The sequence below is a fragment of the Siniperca chuatsi genome, linkage group LG3 (genome assembly GCF_020085105.1).
Source record: "Siniperca chuatsi isolate FFG_IHB_CAS linkage group LG3, ASM2008510v1, whole genome shotgun sequence".
Lineage (NCBI taxonomy): Eukaryota > Metazoa > Chordata > Actinopteri > Centrarchiformes > Sinipercidae > Siniperca > Siniperca chuatsi.
Genome location: NC_058044.1, coordinates 4579397 through 4601281, shown reverse-complemented (window position 1 = coordinate 4601281; position 21885 = coordinate 4579397). Strand labels below are relative to the sequence as shown.

At 41.6% G+C, this 21885-nt stretch overlaps 1 protein-coding gene across 1 annotated transcript in view; it reads right to left on the bottom strand.

The window, feature by feature from the left end:
- Window positions 1–21885, bottom strand: part of cacna1ab (calcium channel, voltage-dependent, P/Q type, alpha 1A subunit, b) — a 196399-nt gene that overhangs the window by 55988 nt on the left and 118526 nt on the right. The window contains exons 10-27 of the mRNA XM_044190125.1: window positions 18969–19072; window positions 18684–18799; window positions 18492–18536; window positions 18016–18108; window positions 17487–17684; window positions 15308–15420; window positions 13717–13829; window positions 12563–12694; window positions 12373–12445; window positions 11217–11337; window positions 10797–10864; window positions 10301–10407; window positions 9340–9360; window positions 7554–7707; window positions 4372–4961; window positions 2480–2787; window positions 984–1116; window positions 633–762 (exon numbers count right to left, since the gene is read on the bottom strand). Coding sequence (XP_044046060.1) covers window positions 633–762; window positions 984–1116; window positions 2480–2787; window positions 4372–4961; window positions 7554–7707; window positions 9340–9360; window positions 10301–10407; window positions 10797–10864; window positions 11217–11337; window positions 12373–12445; window positions 12563–12694; window positions 13717–13829; window positions 15308–15420; window positions 17487–17684; window positions 18016–18108; window positions 18492–18536; window positions 18684–18799; window positions 18969–19072 — 2619 coding nt within the window. The remainder of the gene's footprint in view (window positions 1–632; window positions 763–983; window positions 1117–2479; window positions 2788–4371; window positions 4962–7553; window positions 7708–9339; window positions 9361–10300; window positions 10408–10796; window positions 10865–11216; window positions 11338–12372; window positions 12446–12562; window positions 12695–13716; window positions 13830–15307; window positions 15421–17486; window positions 17685–18015; window positions 18109–18491; window positions 18537–18683; window positions 18800–18968; window positions 19073–21885) is intronic.

Here is a 21885-nt window from a genome sequence, read left to right as displayed (position 1 = left end):
ACTCTGGACATCAATGGAAAGCATCCTGCACTAAATTGTTGTATCGATTACATCTCATCTCAAAACATTTTTCTTGCAAAGTTTGGTCAGAACTTGACCCAAAACAGCTGGTTTTCATATATCATCCAGCATGAAGCTGAAGACCTGCTAAATGATGCCATCTGTGATGCTATTTTAAAAAACTATTGTGAAAATTACTAAAATTACTAAGAGACATGTTCTCTTAAAAATATGTTAAAAAAATGTTTACAAGTGGTGATGTTATACATAAAAGTTATTTCATAGCCTGTATAATTGGCAGTTTCAGCACATTTTTTTGTAAAGATGATATCCTGAACATTTTCAAATATGCTGGTGTACAATTACACCAGAATCCTGCCCAGCCCTGGTGAAAAATAAAACAAATAAATTATTAACCCCTTCAATAACATGATCTAACTTAAATTACTCTAACCTAATTTTACTTTAAGACCCTAGACCAACCTCTGTACTAGTGAAAATTGTGTCCTTACTTTGGAAGATTTTGCTCATCTTTATATCCTTGAGAGACATTTTATGTTCAAAAAGATGTAGATGCACACACATTCACAGGTGGACAGAAAGACACAAACACACACAGAGCGATGTCTCACATTGTTTCGTGGTGAGTCAGGGCAGACAGGGTCCTCTGCAGCGAGGGCGATACTGCTCATAGCGATGACAGACAGGATGCTGAACTCAAAATACTTCAGAGTCAGGATGTAGTGACAGCACTTCCGAAACCTGGTGCAAACACACAGACACATACACATGTTGACACAAAAAGGCACACAAAACAAACTGTTTAAACATTTCTATGCCAAGAGAGAAAAATGTTCATATTCAATAACTTTTCTATGTCCTCAATAAGGACATAGTACAATGTTTTACAACAGTGTTTGACCAAGGTTTTACATACACACACACACACGAACCCCCCCCCATACACACACATAAATACTCACGGGTTGGTGGTGGACATAATGAAGCAGGAACTGTAGGGAGGCATGGGTTTGGGGCCGTCTTCATCTCCTTCCTCGTCCTCCTCCTCCTTCTTCTCCTCGCTCTTCTTCTGGTCGGTGTTGGCGTTCTTGTTCACTGAGCAAAACAAAGAGAGAAAACAGAGGAAGAGGAATGGACAGACAGAAAGAGGTCAGCTTCACCAGAGCAAGACAGTAGACGTATGAAACACATCCACCAGAATTATTATAAGAATAGAACTGAATGAGACTGGATGTACACCAGTGTTAGCCAGTAAAGCAATGTTTTTAATAGGGCACGCCACCGATTTCACATGCCAGAGTTAATTTACTCTTCATGGGGAGTATGACTCGGTGTGTGAAAACAGAGTAGCTTCGTCTAGTGAGAAAATTACTCAAGTGACACTACACGTGTATCTCGGCTTGTTCTTGAGAACTACACATTTTTAAATGGAAAGCCTGTGTTACAAACTGGGGACACGGAGTTCGAAAGATGTGATCTGATTTATATTAATTGCAGGCTCCAGTGTTTTTGTAGCTTTAATGATACTTGGGATTAAAAGTCAGGATATATTGGTCTCTGCTGCTTCAAAATTAATCATCTGTCTGTTGAAATGTCCTCCAACTTTATGAAAATGCAATACTAAACTGCTTGAGTATTCTTTTAAGATGAACAAATAGTCAGCTACAAGACAACTGTACTGAACTGTAAAGACTACAATACAATTTGTGCTGTAGTTAGGACCATATTCATTGAGGAGTTTAAAGGGTGCTCCATCTCGACAATGACAATTGGAATTTGTTATTCAGTTTACCATTTAATATTTTGGGTGATTTATCTGATTAATAAATGTGGGCTTTTACCAAAAGAGGGTATGTACAAGGATTGAGATGCCACTCTTTCATGTCATTAGTAGCCAACAATGGAAAATACATCTCAGACTTAATTATAGGCCAAAATATCCATGTTTCCATAGTTATTGCACCACTGGTAATCTTCTGTTGTCATCTTGCATAGCAATTTTCTAAAGATACTTGTCATTAAGAATCTAATTATTATTTGCAAAGAACCTTTTTGTACATCACTGGTAGCCATTTTAAGCCTTCTTCAGCCACATGTCACAACACATATTTTTTTATCATTACTTGTTTAGGAGTTAGCATTTGGAAATGCTCCATTTCGAAGGCTATTTGTAGTGCTACATGACCCAAACCCCTCCCCTTCCTGAATATAAATGAGCCACTGAACTTAATGTGGAAATCTAGTGTTGGGTAGGACAGAAATGCAGGGGTAGGATTGAGTGGTAGGGCCAAGGTATTGGGACAACACATATAGCCACACCTCTGCCTAAAATGATGTAGGTCTAGAGAAATTCGAGTCATTATTTGTGTACAGCCAATTCTCTCTACTTTAATAATGTCGGGGGATTTGTGACGCACCTTCATAGTCTATATATCTACTTATACCCCCAGATGCTCACCTTGCAGGATGGCATTGGTGGAGGGGTAGGGGTAGACAGGTGGCATGTCTATCTTTGTGTACTCTGGTTTGGCCATGCTGGTCAGGATCAGGCTGTCCATGCTGTGGAGCAGGGTGTGGGTGTCGGCGTCACGGCAGTTCAGCAGGTTGTTGACGTGGTCAGGATGGTCAGGGTGATCCGGCGGGAGGGTGTAAGGGTGCTCATAGGCAGTGGCCAGCTTGCTGTTGTTGCGGAAGTTGTCCAGGTCCTCGTTGTACTGCTGTATGGGTCGTGTGGTGGAGAGGCTGGGACAAGTGCTGTGGTGCTCCCTGATGAAGGAGGAGGAGAGGAAGGAGGAATCAGGGGCAGAAGGAATGAAACAATGATGACGAAAGGATTAGGTAATGGAAGGAGCATCTTATCTAAAACACTAGATCTAGCACCATATGTCACAAGATGTGCACTGTCTCCAGTACTGTTAGTACCAACACATACAGAACATACCGTTAAACTATTACCTGCCACAAACTGGGGAAACTAAAATATGCTTTACACCTTTCACCCGACGAAACAATTAATAAATCCTAATGCTGGGATAAGACAACACAATATCAGCCTCTTAATGGCCTTATTTGACTGATGTGGGGCATTGGGAAGGAAAATGAGCTTTAGGCACAGCAATTTATTATATCCAGTGTATATGAAGTGTATGTCAACACGTCCTCATACCTAAACGACAGAACAGGTTGATTGCCAATGACTCCCAACACGACATATCTGACCATTCCCCAAAACAGCCAGGCGTGAAGTTAAACACGTGGTTAACATTGTGAAACGATCGCAGTTTGGTTAGGTTTAGGCAACAAAACTATTTGGTTAGGTGTAGGAAAAGAGCATGGTTTGGGTTAAAATAAGTATGTTAAGTTACGTAAGTGACATCACGTAAGTCACGTACTTTTGGTTTCACGTGAGACACGGACCCCGGTTTACAGACCCATCCATCCACACCAAGCACCCCCATACGCGGACACTCGTCATAATTACCACGGCCACTAGAGGGCTCCGCCTAACAAAAAATGTAAAAATGGGTCGTAATAAGCTGCTTGCACATTCAGCCTATACAGCCCATTTTTCTGGTCAGGACAGGCTGTATATGTACTGTGTCATATTGACTCTGCGTATACGTCACCTCACCCTGACAAAAAGACTGGTACGTCTTTTTTTGATGATTCTCACCTAGTTTGGCGAGGTCTAAAATGTGCTTTGCATGACTTTGGACGCCATAAAGGTTGACATTCCTGATCCTGTGAGTTTGTCACTGGCCCTTCCTGCCCAATCTCATTTCCATGTCATCAGGTTGAGGAAGCCTGCGAGCTGTTATTACATACATGCATGTTGGGTAGTCTGATCCCCAATGAAAATACAACTCGGAAACACTAGCTAACTAGTGCGCACCTCCAACACAGAAACTTCTAAATGAAAGTACACCAGAAAATATAACAAATAGCTAAATTCATTACACAGTCACTAAATATCATCACAAAACAAAGAAAGAATATAAAACCTGAGTATTAAAAACTATAAAAACTCTCTAATGCTAAAATCTTCATTCATTCCCCTCAGATGTAAGAATCACACAACCATGAAAGACCAACATTTGACTGCATCATCTATGTAGTCTGATCCCAGCAGAAATATAAGTGTAACCAATCTGTGATGAGCTACCAGGCCTCACATCACAAATGCTGCTAAAGAGCCCTTAGTCTGCACACAAACATTCTCACAAAGTTACTGGGCAGAGTGTCAGGTCGCTTCCTGATTTGGTAGACAAAGACAAACTTAACCTGCTTTTAATGCTTGTCAGGTTGTAATTGGAGACACAGAGAGAGAAAATAAACCCTTCCGTCACTCACTTTCTGGTGCGATGTCCTCTGTTCCTCTCCTGGTTTCCGTGGCGATGCCGTCTCGTCTTCCGTCCCTCCCCTTCCTCGCCTTTCTCCCCCTCTCCCTCCGTCCCCCTGGATCTGTGTCTCCTGCCTTCCTCCCCCTCCCTGGCTGCCCTGCGGTGCTGCCTGGACCTCCTGTGTTCGTTGTTCCCCTCTCCCCCCTCGCTCTGGTGGGGAGATACGCTGCAAGCCTCCCTGCCTTCCCTGTTCCTGTGCCGGTGGCCCCGGTGGCTCCTGTGGCTGTGCCTCTCCTCCCCCTGCTGGCCCTCCACGTTGCCCAGAGATGTGCAGCTGAAGCCGCGTTCCAGACGGGTCTCCTCCGGCTGGCCTGTCTTTCCACTGTCCGGCCCAATGGCTTTCTGATGGTGGTGGTGGTGATAGTAGTGGGCATCTCGGCGGTGGTGATTGATGTCCTGGTGCCGGTACTCCTGGTCCAGAGGCAGCTCACCAGGTTGGGTCTTGTTGGTGTTGTTGTTGCGGTTGTCCTGCGGGTTGACCACCAGCGGCCGGTCCAGGTGGGTCTTCATATCACCACGTCCTTTCCGTGGGTAGGACACCTAGGTCAGGGTAATAGCGTAGCAGACGGGATGAGTGGGTGCTGCTAAAACTTCAGATATATTTTAAAAGGATCCCACCCAAAATCACAAAAAGACATTTTCCTACTTACCCCAAGTGTTACCTAGCCATGCATGATAGTTTTGGCCTCTTAAGCTTCTGGGCAGAATACATTTTAGAGACTGCTAATCTCAAAACCTGAGCACATAAAACTCAACTAATCTGCAAGGCAATTGCAATATCTGTTGCTGATTTGGGTGAACTGACCCTTTAAAGTCAGATCACAATCATAACTTTAAACTTTGGTGATATAAAAATAGTCAAACATTCACACTACAACAATATCTGGGATAGTTCCTCAGCAAAAATTCTCCTATCTACCTTTTTTCTTTGATTGGTGGAAAATGTATGTAATTCTACATTCTAATAAATTGCTATGAGACTGAGCCATGTAACTATAGATTTGGATGTTTCTTGTTAGCAATTTTTGCTATAATTTACTTCCAGGTGAACCTGTCATTCAATAACTGTCACATGTATGACAGTTTTTTTAAAATTCCTGAGGACACAATGATGTTACGGTTTAAGTAAAGGCAGCTCTTAAGATGGCAGGAATATTTGGAAGAAGCCCCAATGCAAAAATATACTACAAGATGTAAGTGAAATATTTACTTTGGTTGTGCATTTTAACTTGTTTATACTACTGAATGACAAAAAAGACAAATTAAAGAAAACCATTTTGCTAATTTTGGACAAAAACCATGTATCTACAACAATGAAGGGAATAGTTATTATTTCCTTGCTGACTTTCATACATATTTGTATCTGTGTAGCTGGGTTGTAACAGTTTTCAAGAGCAGAAGCTCACCAAACTCATATCACAGTTGCATTTACATGGTTTTAGGGTTCCAGTAGCAGTTTGCTTCGAAGCTGGCACAAAGGACACAGTATAAGCCAACTGTGACCTTCATTCAGGCAGTTTATACCTAATTTACATCTCAGTTTACCCAGAATAAACCCGTTATTTGCAACACTTGCATCGCCCCCACCTTGTTCCCTCCCGAGCCACAGATATACACAGTTCGGCAAACAGTCCACCATTTTTGGCTCCACATGAACAACTTGAAATCAAAATTGTCATGAATCTTTCTAGAACCACAAAATGGCAAACAGCTCCAGTTTTAAATATACAGTTTGCCGAGCCATATCCAGTCGACTCCTGATCATCTTCTTTTTGAATTGTTTTTTGAAGTGCATTACACTCCAGTTTTGAGTGGGGCACTGCGTTCTTTGGGTACAGCTCTGGATTTCTCTGCATGCCCCACTTTAATAATGCATTGCTACCAAGCACGCAGCTTCAAGCCGTCCCATATAGCAGCAGATAGCGCAATAATAACACTCTTTCACAGACTTAAAGGGACATTACATCCTTAGAATCAAAACATCTGTGAAGTGCAACGTGACCCAGTACACAGTGATAAGAAACAGATCAGGCCTCTGTGTAACTCCAGTGTTTCCACTGTAGCTCACTACACATTACATACAGATGGGCTGAAATGTAACGTAATTAAAGAGTACCTTAATAGGCTGAAAAGCAGTGTTCAGTGGCACTTAATAGTTGAAACTTTCAAGTCCCAGCATCACTCATGGATGTAGTTACTGCATCATTTGTACTCCAGTACTATGTACTGAATACTGCAATAACTCATCTACTGAGTACTGTTATTTCTGTCCATAATTTGCACTACTTAATATGCATAGCACTACTGTTCTGCCCAGTCCAATTATTGTACATATCCATCAGTATACTTCTGTTTATAGTAATGCCATCTGTATATAACGTCCATAATACCACTTTTCATAATAGTGCTCTAACCTGCATTTCTGCACACACTTTATATCCTGCACTTGCTTATTGCACTTCTGGTTAGACCTAAACTGCATTTCGTTGCCTTGTACTCGTACATGTGTAATGACAATAAAGTTGAATCTAATCTAATCTTGTTGGGTGTGGTCAGAAGTGTGCTCTGTTGCGCCTGTATCCACACCCAACGGTAATAACAAGGATGAACTTCATCTCAGGATTTTGGTAAACCATCAACTTCTAAACTTTAGGAAAACCTTTGCAACTTTGCAGTAATCCAACTCTTGGGGAACAACTGACAAACACTTCATGTCTATTTTGTCCTTAAAATGATGGAACCTGGTTGCAATTTATTGGGAATATATACTTTCTGGACCATGTGCTTAGGTCATTTTTGATATCACTGGATACAAATGGCAAGAAATCTGAATATCTGTTGATATTTAATATCAAATGTGCATCTGGTCACTTTCACTTTTTAATTAAAAACTTTTTCAATTGACATCCAAGAGTTGTTTGTTCGCTAAGAAATTAGATGAAATGATTTGAAGTGACATGGGTCTCATGTTTAGAGCCCCAACTGAACATAGGTGATAATGTCCCTTTAAGTGTTTAAAATAACCAATCACGTCACTCTACACACATTACAACAAATATTCACCATATATATCAGGAGTAGACTGCATATATATGTGTATATGTGTGTCTTTTTTTCGGGGGGGTTCCTCACCTCCTCTCCCTCCCCTCCCACCTTCCAGTCTTCCTGCTCCAGCTCGTTGTAGAGCGCCTCGCGGCTCGTCATCAGGTTCTGTCGGCGGATCTCGCTCGTTCTCTGCTCCCACACTGACTTGTTGCCCTTGATGTGGTTCTTCTGCTGCTCCTTACTGTTGGGATGGGTTGGTGATGGGGAAGAGAGGGGATTTAGAGGAGAAATAAGGGAGGAAAGGAGTGTGAGGAGGTTTTGAAAAATGAAGGAAAGAGAGGAAAGAAGACAGGAGAGGTAAACAGAAATGAAGGGGAGATGTTGAGGAAGGAGAAAAAAGGTAGATGGTGATGGTGAAGAGTGTGAGGAAGACAAGAGAATGAAATGAAATTAGAGATTTTACGATGGAACCATAAGATCCCTGTGGGAAATTAGCAGCAATATGAAGTAGTAACAGTATACCCTTAAAAAGGAAAGAAAGTACAAAATTAATAAAGCAAATGTGGCTATAAAAGTACACTCAATCTGCAATTTCAATGTGGGAGCATGTAACAGTAAGTTGAATGTGCGAATGAAGGAAGCATGAGCTGTGAACAATATCAATGCAGGAAGACATGGCTGAGACACAGAGAAGCAGAATGAAAACACCTTGAACTGTGTGAGAAATTGAACAATGACATCCATAGAGCTCCAGTCTCACTAGCAGTGATTTCACACTGAATATGAATTACACTGTCTCCTAATTAATTAAGTGTTTGAGGGGGTTTTTTGTTCCAGAAAAGTGATATTCATCATATTTTTGATATACTATTTACATATTCATAATGGCTGATGTTCTCTGTGAATGTAGCAGTACCAGCTCTTGTGTTACAGATTCAACCTGTCACTTTAAGAAAGTGTTGCATTTTGGGTTGTTTGTGTCCTTTATGTTGCTAGACTAGTGAGTTTCTATCATGGATGTATTAAGAGAGTTGGATATGGCGCTGCCACTCAGCCCTGCTGCCAATTTGTCCCAGTGAACTGCATCGAAAAAATCCCCTGCGGCCCAAAAAGCATTTTCTCCATAAACCACCATTATAAAAGAGATGTCTGTAAAACGGTTGATAGGACACCTCCAACTGCAAACAAGGTTAATCATTCCTCTTTGTACTATGAATTTTTAAACCATGGAGGTTTTAAATTTCTGAAACTTTCTCAGAGCCTAGGCAAGCTATATTATATGCGTGATGTCATCCCCAATGCTAAGTTTATGGGCTGAGTGGGCAGGGCCAGAGGGAGAAACACTAATGAGCCGCACAACGTAGAAGTAAACCAGGAAGCAAGAAAACCTTTTTGACTTATGCACTGGGTGAGCAATTTTCATTCAAATTGATTGTTGGAGTCTTGTATCCAGTTCTTGTAATACATCCGTGGTTCCTATCTGTCCATCTTCATGGCATCTGCTAGAGTAAGTCAGCCCTAAAAGTGTCCAGTAAACCCAGTTTAACCCAAGGAGTTTTCTATTGGCTCGTGCATCATGTTTTGCTGCCATGGAGGAGGTAAAATCAGAAAGAATGGAAGCAAGTGGAAAGCGTCACGTTTTGACATCTTTAATGCAGACTGGGGACAGAGTCTGTCAAGAAGCCAAGAGGACATACAATGTCTCAGAATGTTTTAGAAGATGTCGAGTCCAAAAAAGAATGTGAGAATGAGAAATCTTAACAGATCTTTCACTAGTCCCAAAACCAACTGGTTCCAAGCGCTTGACAGAAGAGTTTGTGAGTATGTGACCAAAAACAAAGTGAAGGAGTGTCACCATGTTGTGTTACTATACCAGAGATGTTCATCTGAAAGGCTTTGAAAATCACAAAACAGTTGAATCAACTGGTTAATGCTGATTGCCATGATGCATACTGCTGCTCATGCTACCACTACCCAGTCTTTTTTCTTTTTATACAAAACACATGTGAAACATACTGTAAAAACATACTGTTCTGCGATTGAAAGGAAGCTTATGATCTTATTTTTCAGGCTTTAAAACACACTATTTAAATTCTATAACTAGAAATTTGTAGAAATTAGAAATCATTCACACCCCTGTTACAGTAAATAATTGACAAGTTAGTGTCTAATTGACAAGCATAAATGAAGCACAAAACCACCAGCTTCTAATCTAGCCATCAAAGGCTCGCCACGACGACTGAAGAGTCCGGTGACTTCTAAAGAGCAGCAGGGTTTTTGTGAGCATCATTTTGATGTGTCCTATTGTCAGCGTTTCTGCTGCCAGGAGCAGATTTTACAGACTGCCCGCCCCTCGCTCTTCCTCACTTCACAAAGCCCTAAATCTGTTCCTTTCACTCTCAGAACAATCGCTTAATCATGTTTTAGAGGATGAGAATGGGGAGAGTGTGATGGTGGGTGCTTGTGTGTGTGTGCATCACGTGTACATGAATGCCTGCCAATCAGAAATGTTAGGAAAGGCAGATTTGAGAAACAAAGTGATTTTTGTGTTTGTCAATTTTACAAAAAACAAAAAGAGTGAGTAAGAGAGACTTTTGTCCAGAAGTGTGTGTGTGTGTGTGTGTGTGTGCATGTATGTGAGAAACAATTTTGTATATCATTGTGTGCATGCACATGTGTATTTTGGGGTAATTTTGTGTTCATGTACAGTATGTGTATGCAAAATGTATATATTTGTATATATATTTTGTGTGTATTCATGTTTTAGATGAGTGTGTGCACATGTTTCTGTGTGTTTGGTTGTACAGTATGAGAATGTGAGTGTGTGTACTCACGCAGCAATAGACAGGTTGGCTGCTGACAGTGGGCTGACCTCTGCCACTTCCTTAGCCTTCTGCATTGCTGTCTTCTGATTGGCTGCTTCCTCCTGTTCCTCCTCATCCTATTGGAGAAGAAGAGAATCATCTCAGTCACTTTGTCTGGGTTTAAATTACAATACACTGGCACATAAAATAATAAATATAATAAAAATAACAAAAACAGCAACTATAGAACAAAAGCCAAGTGATATCAAGTCAGTTTTGTAGTTTTTAAATTAAATACCGCTAATTAAATTTTGACACAACTTGAAGACATAATCATAATCTAACTTCCTGGTATTTTCAACATTTTACAGATTAATCCATTGTCTACAATTACAGGTCAAAACAAAAGGTCATTGTTTGTTAATAATGGCCCAGAAGATATCTTTTAAGTAACAATATATTTACTTTTTACTTATTTTTCTTAAAATAAGGGGGAGAAGGTATTTTTTCTGGTTTGATCCTGTACCTTGGTGAGCTCCTGGGCGTTGGCCAGATTGTCGACAGCGATGGCCAAGAAGACGTTAAGCAGAGTGTCTGTGGTGGCAGAGGTTCAGGAGAAATATTGATGCAAGGACAACCAGAGAAGAAGCTCAGGGTTTCTCAGGAAGAATGGAGTCGGGAGGAAAAGAGAGATGTTGCGTTGCAGATACAGGAAAGTCGGAGGAAAGACAGGAAGTGGAATTGTTAATTCGTAAACTTTGTGGAACTCAAATGGACAGGAAAAAGGAAGACACAAGTCATCATCTGCATTTCATCATCATTGTCACGGTCACAGGCTAAGCTTATGCGTATGAAAAAAAATATCTGTCTATGTATTTTTGTTTAGTATATTTACATATTATTGTACATTTGTGTATCTGTATATGTGAGCGTGCAGGCAGGATACAGTTGCCAAAGAGTGTGAGGACGATGAAGAAGATGGAGAAGATCATTCCTTTGTCGTTCACTCCTCCCTGGGACTCAATGCCATCGTACATCACCATGTTCCAGTCCTCTCCTGTCAGGATCTACAGAGAGAGAACAAGTGATGAAAGAGATTTTCTTACTAGGAAGAAGGTCAAGGATTAAATCTTATTGGTTTGATGTATTTAGGGCTTAAAAAAATCCAGAATTTATTTGTATTTATTTATTGAAATAAAAAAAAGAGCATCATTTGTGCATTTTCACCCCATTTTTCTCTTCACCTTTTGACTTTTTCTTAACAGAAACATATTCTGAGGACAGTTGAAAAACTATGCTTAAGTGCCGCAACACATTTCCATGTGTGACAACTTAATATCAACGTCAAAAATTATTTTGATATGAGTCCCAGAAAAAAACTAAATGAACCTTATCACCTATTGCAAATGCAGCTGTGTTCCTTACGTTAACATTCATGTGAAAAAACACTGAAATAAAATTATCTAAACTGATTTCAGTAGAATGTAACTGAATTTAATGGGGTAATAAGGAAGCAGAATTTTAATTTTAAAAATCCCCCAAGCATACAGATACTTCTCACACACTGATGTATGAGCATGAACATTTACAGACACACACACACACACACACACACAGCTGGCCTCTGAGTCACTCTGTGACAATAAAGCAACACAAATGGCTCTTCACAAAAGCTGTCTCTCTGAGTGGAGAGAACAAGACTGCAGTCAGGATTGAACAAGTCATCTGACAAACTGATGACATGACAACAATGGGCATCATTAAATTTCACTCTCGAAAAGGGCTTCAGCTGTCCTGAAAATGTACATCAGTGTGTATGAGTGTGTCTTAAAGTCATGTTTGGAAAATACAGTAACTCACCTAATTTGCAAAAGGACACATTTTTAACCAAAATGTAGAATTTATTTAGCTAAATAAATTCTATTCACTTAAACAAAGTAATGATATTCTTTAATGAGTAAGTATAATTTCAACAAATGGATAGCTCAGAGTTTATTAAATTTAACTTTGTCCTGGTGTTGAACGAGAGAATGTCATAGCGGATTTGACAGACTTTCAGCAAATGAATCCGTGCTTTACATTTATAAGTCTGTCTTTCCTACCTGAAACACTGTCATGATCGCTGCTGCAAAAGTGTCAAAATTAGTAGGTGGGGTTCCGCCTTCAAAGTTGAATCTGAGAATAAGAAAAGAAAAAAGTGAAATACCATAGCAATCACATACACAAAGAAAGACAGAATAATAAAGTTAATGCAGAGAGGTCAGAGGTCAGCTTGTTTGTGTTGATACTGACTGTCCTCCAAACAGCTGCATCCCCAACAAGGCAAAGACCACAATGAAGAGGAAGAGGAGGAAGAGCAAACTGACGATGGACTTCATGGAGTTTAGCAAAGAAACCACCAGGTTTCGAAGAGGAGCCCAGTACCTAAGGAAGAGAAGGAGGAAGATTAATGAAGGAAGGGCAAAAGTAGGTAAGAAGGGAGAAAGAGATGAAGGAAAGACAAAGAAGAGAAACAGAAATTAAAGAAGAGAAGAGGACAGGAAAGAGGGCAGTGGCAGATAGTGGAGGGGAAGGTGAAAGAAAAAGCATTAAAAGGGAAAAAAAGAAGATATTTAGATTTAAACCTTTAACTATTTACTGTGGATATTTTGAGTATATATATATTGTCAAATATAATTTTGCAATAATCATTAAAATATCAATCAATAAAAAACAAAATGCAAAATTGTGTTGTATTTTTAAAACAATGTCCAGTGCATTGAAATACTAACTAATCTTCAAATCATAAAATGTATTTTATGAGGGATTCCTGTTTTTTCCATTATTTCAGATACTTTCACCACAGTACAATTCTATTTCTAGTACAGTAGAGTTTTGATAAGCCCCAAAAACTTGTGGCCCATCCTTCCTCAAACCAACATCAATTTAAACATAGAGCAGCAGAACCTGGTCAAGCCCAACTGGGTTCAGGCTTAGAGTCAGAGCTCTAATTAAAAGACAGTGACAATAATACTAACTTAATGTCCAGTTCTAACTATATAGGGAATTGACCGTTAAACCCTGGTTTAATATAGTTTCATGAGTTCACCGGGTAACCCCACTGAGGGTAGAAGACTCATTTTCAAGTGAGATTTGTCCAAAAGAGCAGCATCGTGACGAGCAGGGAAGTTAAAAACAAAACAATGTGCGTGAGCCAAATCCAATTAAAATTTCTCCTGAAGGGACCGTCAAAGAAGTGTCAAAGTGCCAAAATCCAAGTACTATTTAGATGTTACAACAGTGAAAAGATTTTCAAATTAAAAACACCAAAATCTCTTTCATTTCGGTACCACAATCTCAGTTTGTCATCATGATCCTCATTATTGTCTCATTTGTGCAGGAGTGAGCTAATGGATATGCATGCATATGTAAGAGTATGTGAGAGAGAGAGAGAGAGTGTGTCTTACTTGGTGACTTTGAAGATGCGGAGCAGTCGCAGAGCTCGTAACACACTGATCCCAAAGGATGTGCCTGGTTTTATGGTGGCCCACACCACCTCGAAGATACTGCCCACAATTACCTGCACACATACAAGTGCAATACAGTCATATCCTGTTGAGTACATTCAAGGTGTTTGCAGCTATCAGACTATGAATTATTTTAATTTTAAAAAGGAACACTGATAAATGCAAGTTGTTTACCTGTTTATTATAGAAAATGATCCCCAGCAATGGGCAAATTAGTTTCTGCTGTGCTTGTGAAACCAGCTCTTTATCCAGTCATTGATGGATTTCTTGACATTGCAAGAATATTTTTTGCTATTTTAAATAAAAAGAAAATCTGGCATTTATGTTCAATTATTGCCTATCAGGTGTATTTTGATGCAGATTCACATCCATCTAGAGATATAAAATTACAAAAAAAAACTATTACATTTTTTACTTTGCTTCCTGTTTGAACGTTTTGTCTCTCACCAACATATCTACATTGCGTAGATGAGGGGTAACAGTCAAGCAGTCAGTGGAACTTCATTTATTTAAAGTGAGATTTCTGTGTTTGCTTGTTTCCATGCAGACATATTTTCTAAATTAGCTTCGCTGGCTTAAACAAAATTTTTAAGTTGTTTCAGGGAAAACTGGGGATTGATCGATGGATTTTATCACATCTGAATTCAGTATAGAATTCGGTCATCAAATTGAAGTCCTATGTACGTTTAGCTTTCAACAATTTTAAGCTACAAACAATGAATAACTAAAACTCTGAGACATCGAAAAGCTAGAACTTTGGAATATAGACTACATATTAGCTAAATTATCAAAATATTTTGTACACTGCTCTTCGGAAACAAAAAAAGAGAGAAATGATGACAGATTTGATAAATGGTTTATTAGACTAAAAGTTAACAAACTTCATAGTTTACCAACTTGTAACCAGATCCTAAATAGACTCAGCTATCTGAATACCTCTACTCTATTCACAGGCACTTCAAACTTCCATTTCTCTACAACTTTGACAGCTGATGCATGAGAAGGTCCTGCAGACATCTCTGAGTAAATATAAGCGTTGAAATCATCATGGAGCTTTTTTTTGTTAATGTTTGATGAATACACATTAAAGTCAATCCAAAAACAAACAAACAAAAAACACTGTAGCTGAGACCACTACACAAATGCATTCAGAGTCTCTAACTCCGGCCGCTGCCAGCTGACTGAACACAGTATTACATGGTATCACTTTACCATGTAATATATGTCAGCATATAATATGAAGTAATCTGCCAATAAGCCTCTGCAACAATGTCAGCATGACAAATTAATGCACTGTTATTGCACATGTACTGGTGACAAACAACGCTGAATCTGCTCATTGTTCATTTGTCGCAGGGCAACATGATAAAAATGTATTTCTCAAATCTGTTGATTAAATGGAGTGTTGGATTTGTCATCAAAGCCTGACAGTTATGAGCGAAATTAGTATTTTCACTCAGTTACTGTGTGTGTGTGTGTGTGTGTGTGTGTGTGTGTGTGTGTGTGTGTGTGTGTGTGCATGTGCACTCACCACACAGTCGAAGCAGTTGAATGAGGAGTGGAAGTAGGGCTGGATGCCGAGGCCATACATCTTGATCAGCATCTCAGACATGAACAAACCGAGGAAGATAAACTCTGCATAGACTGGAGGGAGGAGAAAGAGAGAAGGAAAGGAGGGAGGGAGGGAGAAGGGGGCAGGAATGACGAGACAGAAGCAGAAAGTGGGTTAAATGGGGGACAGAGGAAGGTGGAAATGAAAGAGGGTGAGGTCATGGAGAGATAAAGAGTGGATTGAAAAAAGGAGGGAGGAAGAGAAATGTAGATGAAGGCAATACAGAGTGCAAGAGAGGTGGAGAAGTCAGATAAAAAGACAGAGAAAGTGAGGGGAAACAAAAGAGAAAGAAGGGAAAGAGAGTGAGAGAGAGTTAGATGAGTGGAAGTCAATAGTGGTGTGAACCCAGCAGTGTATGACAGTCTGGTGATGAATGGACTCCATCAGCAGCTACAGCTTCATATGCTAATGACAATGGACACCGGCCAGGGATAACGAGCTAACTCTACCGAGGGTCCTGTGTGTCTTTGTGTGTGAGTGAGTGTGTGTGTGTGTGTGTGTGTGTGTGTGTGTATCTGGTCATGAAATAATGTAGGTCTACTTAAGCTTAACAAGCAGAATGTGAATATATATCACTGTATATCATTGATACGGGTGAGTAGTTACAACTCTTAGCAAAGTCTTTCTGTACTTGTTTCGGTTAACAGTTTTTCAAAATGTTAAACAATTTGCTGCTATAAAGCACATGCTGAATTTACTGGGTTTTATTTACAGTACAGTCAAAGCCAATAGTGAATAAAGTTCAATATTTATGTCATACAACCTTTAGTGTATTTCTTTGCAGTGATGATATTGTCAAGCTGCTACCACAAGCTATCATCACAATAAAAAAATATATGAAAAACTGTTTATTTTGCCCATCTAGTATAACTGAGCATGACTGAAACCAAAAGGAAGATGTAAAAGAAGGGAATGATGGACTAGATACTGGTTAGTAGAGAAAATACAACATGTTTTATATGAAGGAGTTGTTTGCATGTGTAGGAGGAAACAGTAGATTTGAAGTGTAAAAAGATGATTCAGGTTGGGACGAGGTGTGTGTGGACAGCAGTGGTGATTAAACTGAAAAGTGTTCTGAGAGACAACTGTAAAATAATGTGGCTAGCATTGAATTTAGTAATGTAAAGGTACGGTCATACGGTCCAACAAAACTGTAACAAAGTTAGTTAATCTATTTTTATACTGCTCTATCCTGCATTTATGCACACACTTCTGGTTAGACCTAAACTGCATTTCATTGCCTTGTACTTGTACATGTGTAATGACAATAAAGTTTAATCTAATCTAATCTATTCTGACTGAGTGAATGACAGTTGACCAAAGCTGAACTTTGACCTGTGAGTCTATTGGAGCTCAGGCCAAAACAAGAAATGCATTCTTGAATTTGTCAGAGTCGCACTGGCTTTAACAGAAGTAAATGAGAGATGGACTGCACCTTAGATTAATATTTGATCAATATTTTTCTATTTAAAAGAAAATATATATATAATGTATATATTCCTTTTGAAGTTCCCTCTATGCTTTTAAAAATAAATACCATACTCAAATTCACATGCAAATTGGTGTGATGGTATGTAACCCAAAACCGACCTGCTGTGTAACATACAGTGGAACATTTGCACATTGACAAGTGTCAGCTGCAATGAAAAATATCAGCAAATAAAGTTATATTGTAGGTAAAATTTATTTCTAATGCTCACTCTGTTTTTATCTTCAATATTGCTTTTTAAGACTCGTTGGGAAGTCACCTTCATAAGTGTCATTTAAACATCAGCAACATTAAATTAAATTCCCATCCCAAGTTCTAATATCAATACTAGTGATAGCCGTAGGCTGTTGCACTTGTTGCAGTCTCAAGGGTTGTGCTTGACCAGTCAGCAACGTTTTGGGTGTGAGGAACTACAACCTAGAAACCACAACTGGAGCAGAGTTCCTGGGGTCAAAAAGCACATACAGGGCCGAGTTTCTCAGAAGATTCTTGCAGAGGTTCCTGTAGTTGATGGTATAGTGTAGTCTGCAGGCAAGTTTGTTCACACACTGTACAGTATGTGTGGATGTGTACCTGTATATTGAGTGTTTCATGTGTGTATTTACTCACAGAGGAAGTCAGAGAGCAGCTCAGGCTGGTTGTAATGCACCGCAGCCACACACATGGTGTTGAGGCCCACCAGGCAGAGCACCGTCCAATAGAAAGCCTGTGTCTTCACTATCTTGCGGATGAAGAATCGCAGTCGTCGCTCCCTCTTACTGTAATTGGAGCCCTCCTTACCGCTCTTTATACTGGAGCGGGCAAAACCTGGGGGGAGGGCATGAGACATGACAGTCTATAGCTGAGTTTGACTGATTGAATTTTTTTCTTCTTTTGGACCCATTACCACCACTTCAGATGATATAAGGCTCATCATTAACATAAGATGACACATAAGACCACACTTTCCAAACAATACACAATTAAAAGTGATCGACTGATCAGCTAATCTTTTCTGCTCTTTTGCCAGTCAGCAGCAGGATGTACCTAGTGTTGTAGAAGTTATGGCGTTTCCCTATTTTACAATTATGACCTGAGATTTTATCCTCATGCGTCTCCATCCCCTTCACACACCTATCCATCCCTCTGTTTTTCTTACCTACTGCGTCTCCCATGTTGTCCTCTCCTTCCTCAGGGTTCAGCAGCTCTGTCTTGTTGTTTTTGGTTTTGATGGTTGGCCTTCGCCTTGAACCTATTGTGAGAAAAAAGGATTATTTCTTCTTCATCTGTCTATCTCTCAAATGTTACTGTCTCACCCTTCACACACTTGCAGTTATATTTAATTAAAACCCCACATTTGCACATTTAACTGAGTCCTTCTGAAGTTGCTTAGCATTGTTTGCTAAATACCTTGCTAAAACTTGTACCAAACCAGCCCACTAGAACAGTGTTTTGATATTTTGCATCATAGTATAGCAGTACTAATCTTCTCACGGTACAAGCTGTCATTGTGAATGCATGAGTCTTCATACTCTGACTGCACTAATGTCATTAGCCTATCTCTTTTTCTCTGTCTCACTTACAGTAAGTATGCAGTACACATACACACAATTAAGAAGAGAGAAGGTCAGTTACCATCAAAGTTCCCTGTGCCGTCGTCCTCAGCCAAAATCACCTCCTCTGTACAAGCAAATAAGAAAGTAAAATGTTAACACAAGGCATCAGAATCTAGTTGGTTTTCTCACATACAGTATGTCTATACATGGGAAGGAGCAGTGTGTGTCAGTGTGTACCACTGTCTCAGTTTGTTTGTCAGTGTGCACTGACCTGCTTTGCAGATCCACTCCAGGTATCCGTTGAGCTCTCTCTCAATCTGCTGCTGTCGCCTCAGCTTGAGGAACTCGCTCCTGTTCTCCACTCTCTCTCTCTCTTTGGCAAATTCACTGTGGGCACATTTGTCTTTTTTGCTATTTTATTTTGCTCATTTCAATCAAACATGGCACAAAATATAAATATACAAAGCACACAGGAGTATATAGTATTAAAAAAAGTAAGAGGATGAAATTTTAACCATGTGAAAATGACTGTCCACAGACACATAGAAGACCATACCCTGAGAGTACACCCAGCACCAGGTTGAGCATGAAGAAGGACCCGATGATGATGAGGGGGATGTAGTACATCCAGTTCCAGGCACTGCCCTCCACATCATTACTCTGCAAGAGAAAAAACAGAGACAGAGACACAGACAGATGTGTTATTACTGATCATCTAATATATAAAAATGTGTATGTTCTGTTACTCTTATTAGGACTGATGATGACCTGAAAGGTCAGAACATTTTTTAACCTTTGCTCCTGTTGTGCACAGATTCTCAACTGTGTTTGTTCTAATATTTTATCTCCAATAGGCACCGACTACATTTCTCAGTCCGATACAGCCTTGGTGAGGGTTGATTCTTTCATTGTTTTAGCTCTCAATATTCCCTGTACCAACTGGTAATATGCACTTTACTGCTGAAATTATTTGCAAAAAAAAGTTAAAAGGTGCACAGTGAAGTTTTCTTGTAAACAAACAAAAGTTATGTTTAAATTTGGTGTTTGTCACCAGAACACATGGTGTGTATCCTTGAGTTCTAACAAATGTGTTGAATGCATTTCCTTCCTCACAAAACATTTGCAAAGAGGATTTTTTAAATATTTTAAATTGTGCATTATTTACATCCATGTTTGCTTGCTAGCAGTCTTCTTCTTCACTGCCTGCGCATTACTATGTTTGCTGGCACATTACTGCCACCACCAATAGAGTGAAACCATTAACAGAACGTGAATTGCACCACCCGCGTTCCTGCCCAAGTGCATGTGCGTCCTTGTGTGTGCGCACCATACACAAACAAGGCAGTGACCCACACCTGAAAACATTGCTCCATAGCACTACTGGTGGTCAAAAACTCTTTTATTATGAAATTGTGTCAGTTGTAAGCTGTTACAGGTAGCGTGTTTGTGTTTTGTGAACTATGATTTCTGAAATCCCTGACTATTATTTGTGATTTGTGGTTTGAATCTTTATCCCAGCTCTTGCAAGAGAGTTCAATCTTAATCAAACTACTTGGTTAATAAAAATACAGCTAACTAACTCAAGGCACAAAGATTGACTGATAGATGTTAGCAACTTATGGAAGACCCTTATGGATTATTTAAAATCAAGGCCAGTTACGTCGCCCGGATTGGCGCTACCGGGGCCCCACCCTGGAGCCAGGCCTGGGGTGGGTGCCCGACGGCAAGCGCCTGGTGGCCGGGCCCCGTGGGGCCCCCACGGGGCCCGGCCGGGCACAGCCCGAAGGAGCGACGTGGGGCCGTCCTCCCGTGGACCCACCACCCGCAGGAGGATCCGTAAGGGGCCGGTGCAGAGAGATCTGGGCGGCAGTCGAAGGCAGGGGCCGGCGACCAGATCTCCGGACACAGAAACTGGCTCTAGGGACATGGAATGTCACTTCGCTGGGGGAAGGAGCCTGAGCTTGTGCGGGAGGTTGAGCGTTACCGGCTAGATATAGTCGGCCTCGCCTCCACGCACAGCCTGGGCTCTGGAACCCGTCTCCTCGAGAGGGGCTGGACGCTCCATTTCTCTGGCGTTGCCGGGGGGAGAGGCGGCGGGCTGGTGTGGGCCTGCTCATAGCCCCACAGCTCAGCCGTCACGTGTTGGAGTTTACCCCAGTGAACGAGAGGGTCGCGTCCCTCCGCCTCCGGGTGGGGGACAGGTCTCTCACTGTTGTGGCGGCCTACGGGCCGAACAGCAGTGCAGAGTACCAGGCCTTCTTGGAGTCCCTGGGAGGGGTACTAGACAGTGCACCACCCGGGGACTCCGTTGTTCTACTGGGGGACTTCAACGCCCACGTGGGCAACGACAGTGACACCTGGAGAGGGGTAATCGGAAGGAACGGCCCCCCTGATCTGAACCCGAGCGGTGTTCAGTTGTTGGACTTCTGTGCTAGTTACAGTTTGTCCATAACTAACACCATGTTCAAGCACAAGGGTGTCCATCAGTGCATCGTGGCACCAGGACACCCTAGGCGGAGGTCGATGATCGACTTTGTTGTCGTATCATCTGACCTCCGGCCGCGTGTCTTGGACACTCGGGTGAAGAGAGGGGCGGAGCTGTCAACCGATCACCACCTGGTGGTGAGTTGGATCCGCTGGCGGGGGAGGAAGCCAGACAGACTTGGCAGGCCCAAGCGTATCGTGAGGGTCTGCTGGGAACGTCTGGCGGAGCCCTCTGTCAGCAGGGTCTACAACTCACACCTCCGGGAGAGCTTCTCCCAGATCCCGGGGGAGGTTGGGGACATTGAGTCCGAGTGGACCATGTTTTCCACCTCCATTGTCGATGCGGCGGCTCGTAGCTGTGGTCGCAAGGTTTCTGGTGCCTGTCGCGCGGCAATCCCGAACACGGTGGTGGACGCCGGAAGTAAGGGATGCCGTCAGGCTGAAGAGGAGTCCTATCGGGCCTTGTTGGCTCGTGGGACTCCCGAGGCAGCTGACAGGTACCGGCAGGCTAAGCGTGCTGCAGCCCGTGCGGTCACAGAGGCAAAAACTCAGGACTGGGAGAGGTTCGGAGAGGCCATGGAGGAGGACTATCGGTCGGCCTCAAAGAAATTCTGGCAAACCGTCCGACGGCTCAGGAGGGGGAAGCAGTGCTTCACCAACACCTTGTACGCAGTGCGGGTGGAGAGCTGTTGACCTCGACTGGGGATGTTGTCGGACGGTGGAAGGAATACTTTGAGGATCTCCTCAATCCCGCTGTCACGCCTTCCGAAGAGGAAGCGGAGGCTGGGGACGGAGGCGGACTCATCCATCACCCTGGCCGAAGTCACTGAGGTTGTTGGCAAGCTCCTTGGTGGCAAGGCTTCGGGGGTGGATGAGATCCGTCCTGAGTATCTTAAGTCTCTGGATGTTGTGGGACTGTCTTGGCTGACACGTCTCTGCAACATCGCGTGGCGGTCTGGGACAGTGCCTCTGGACTGGCAGACCGGGGT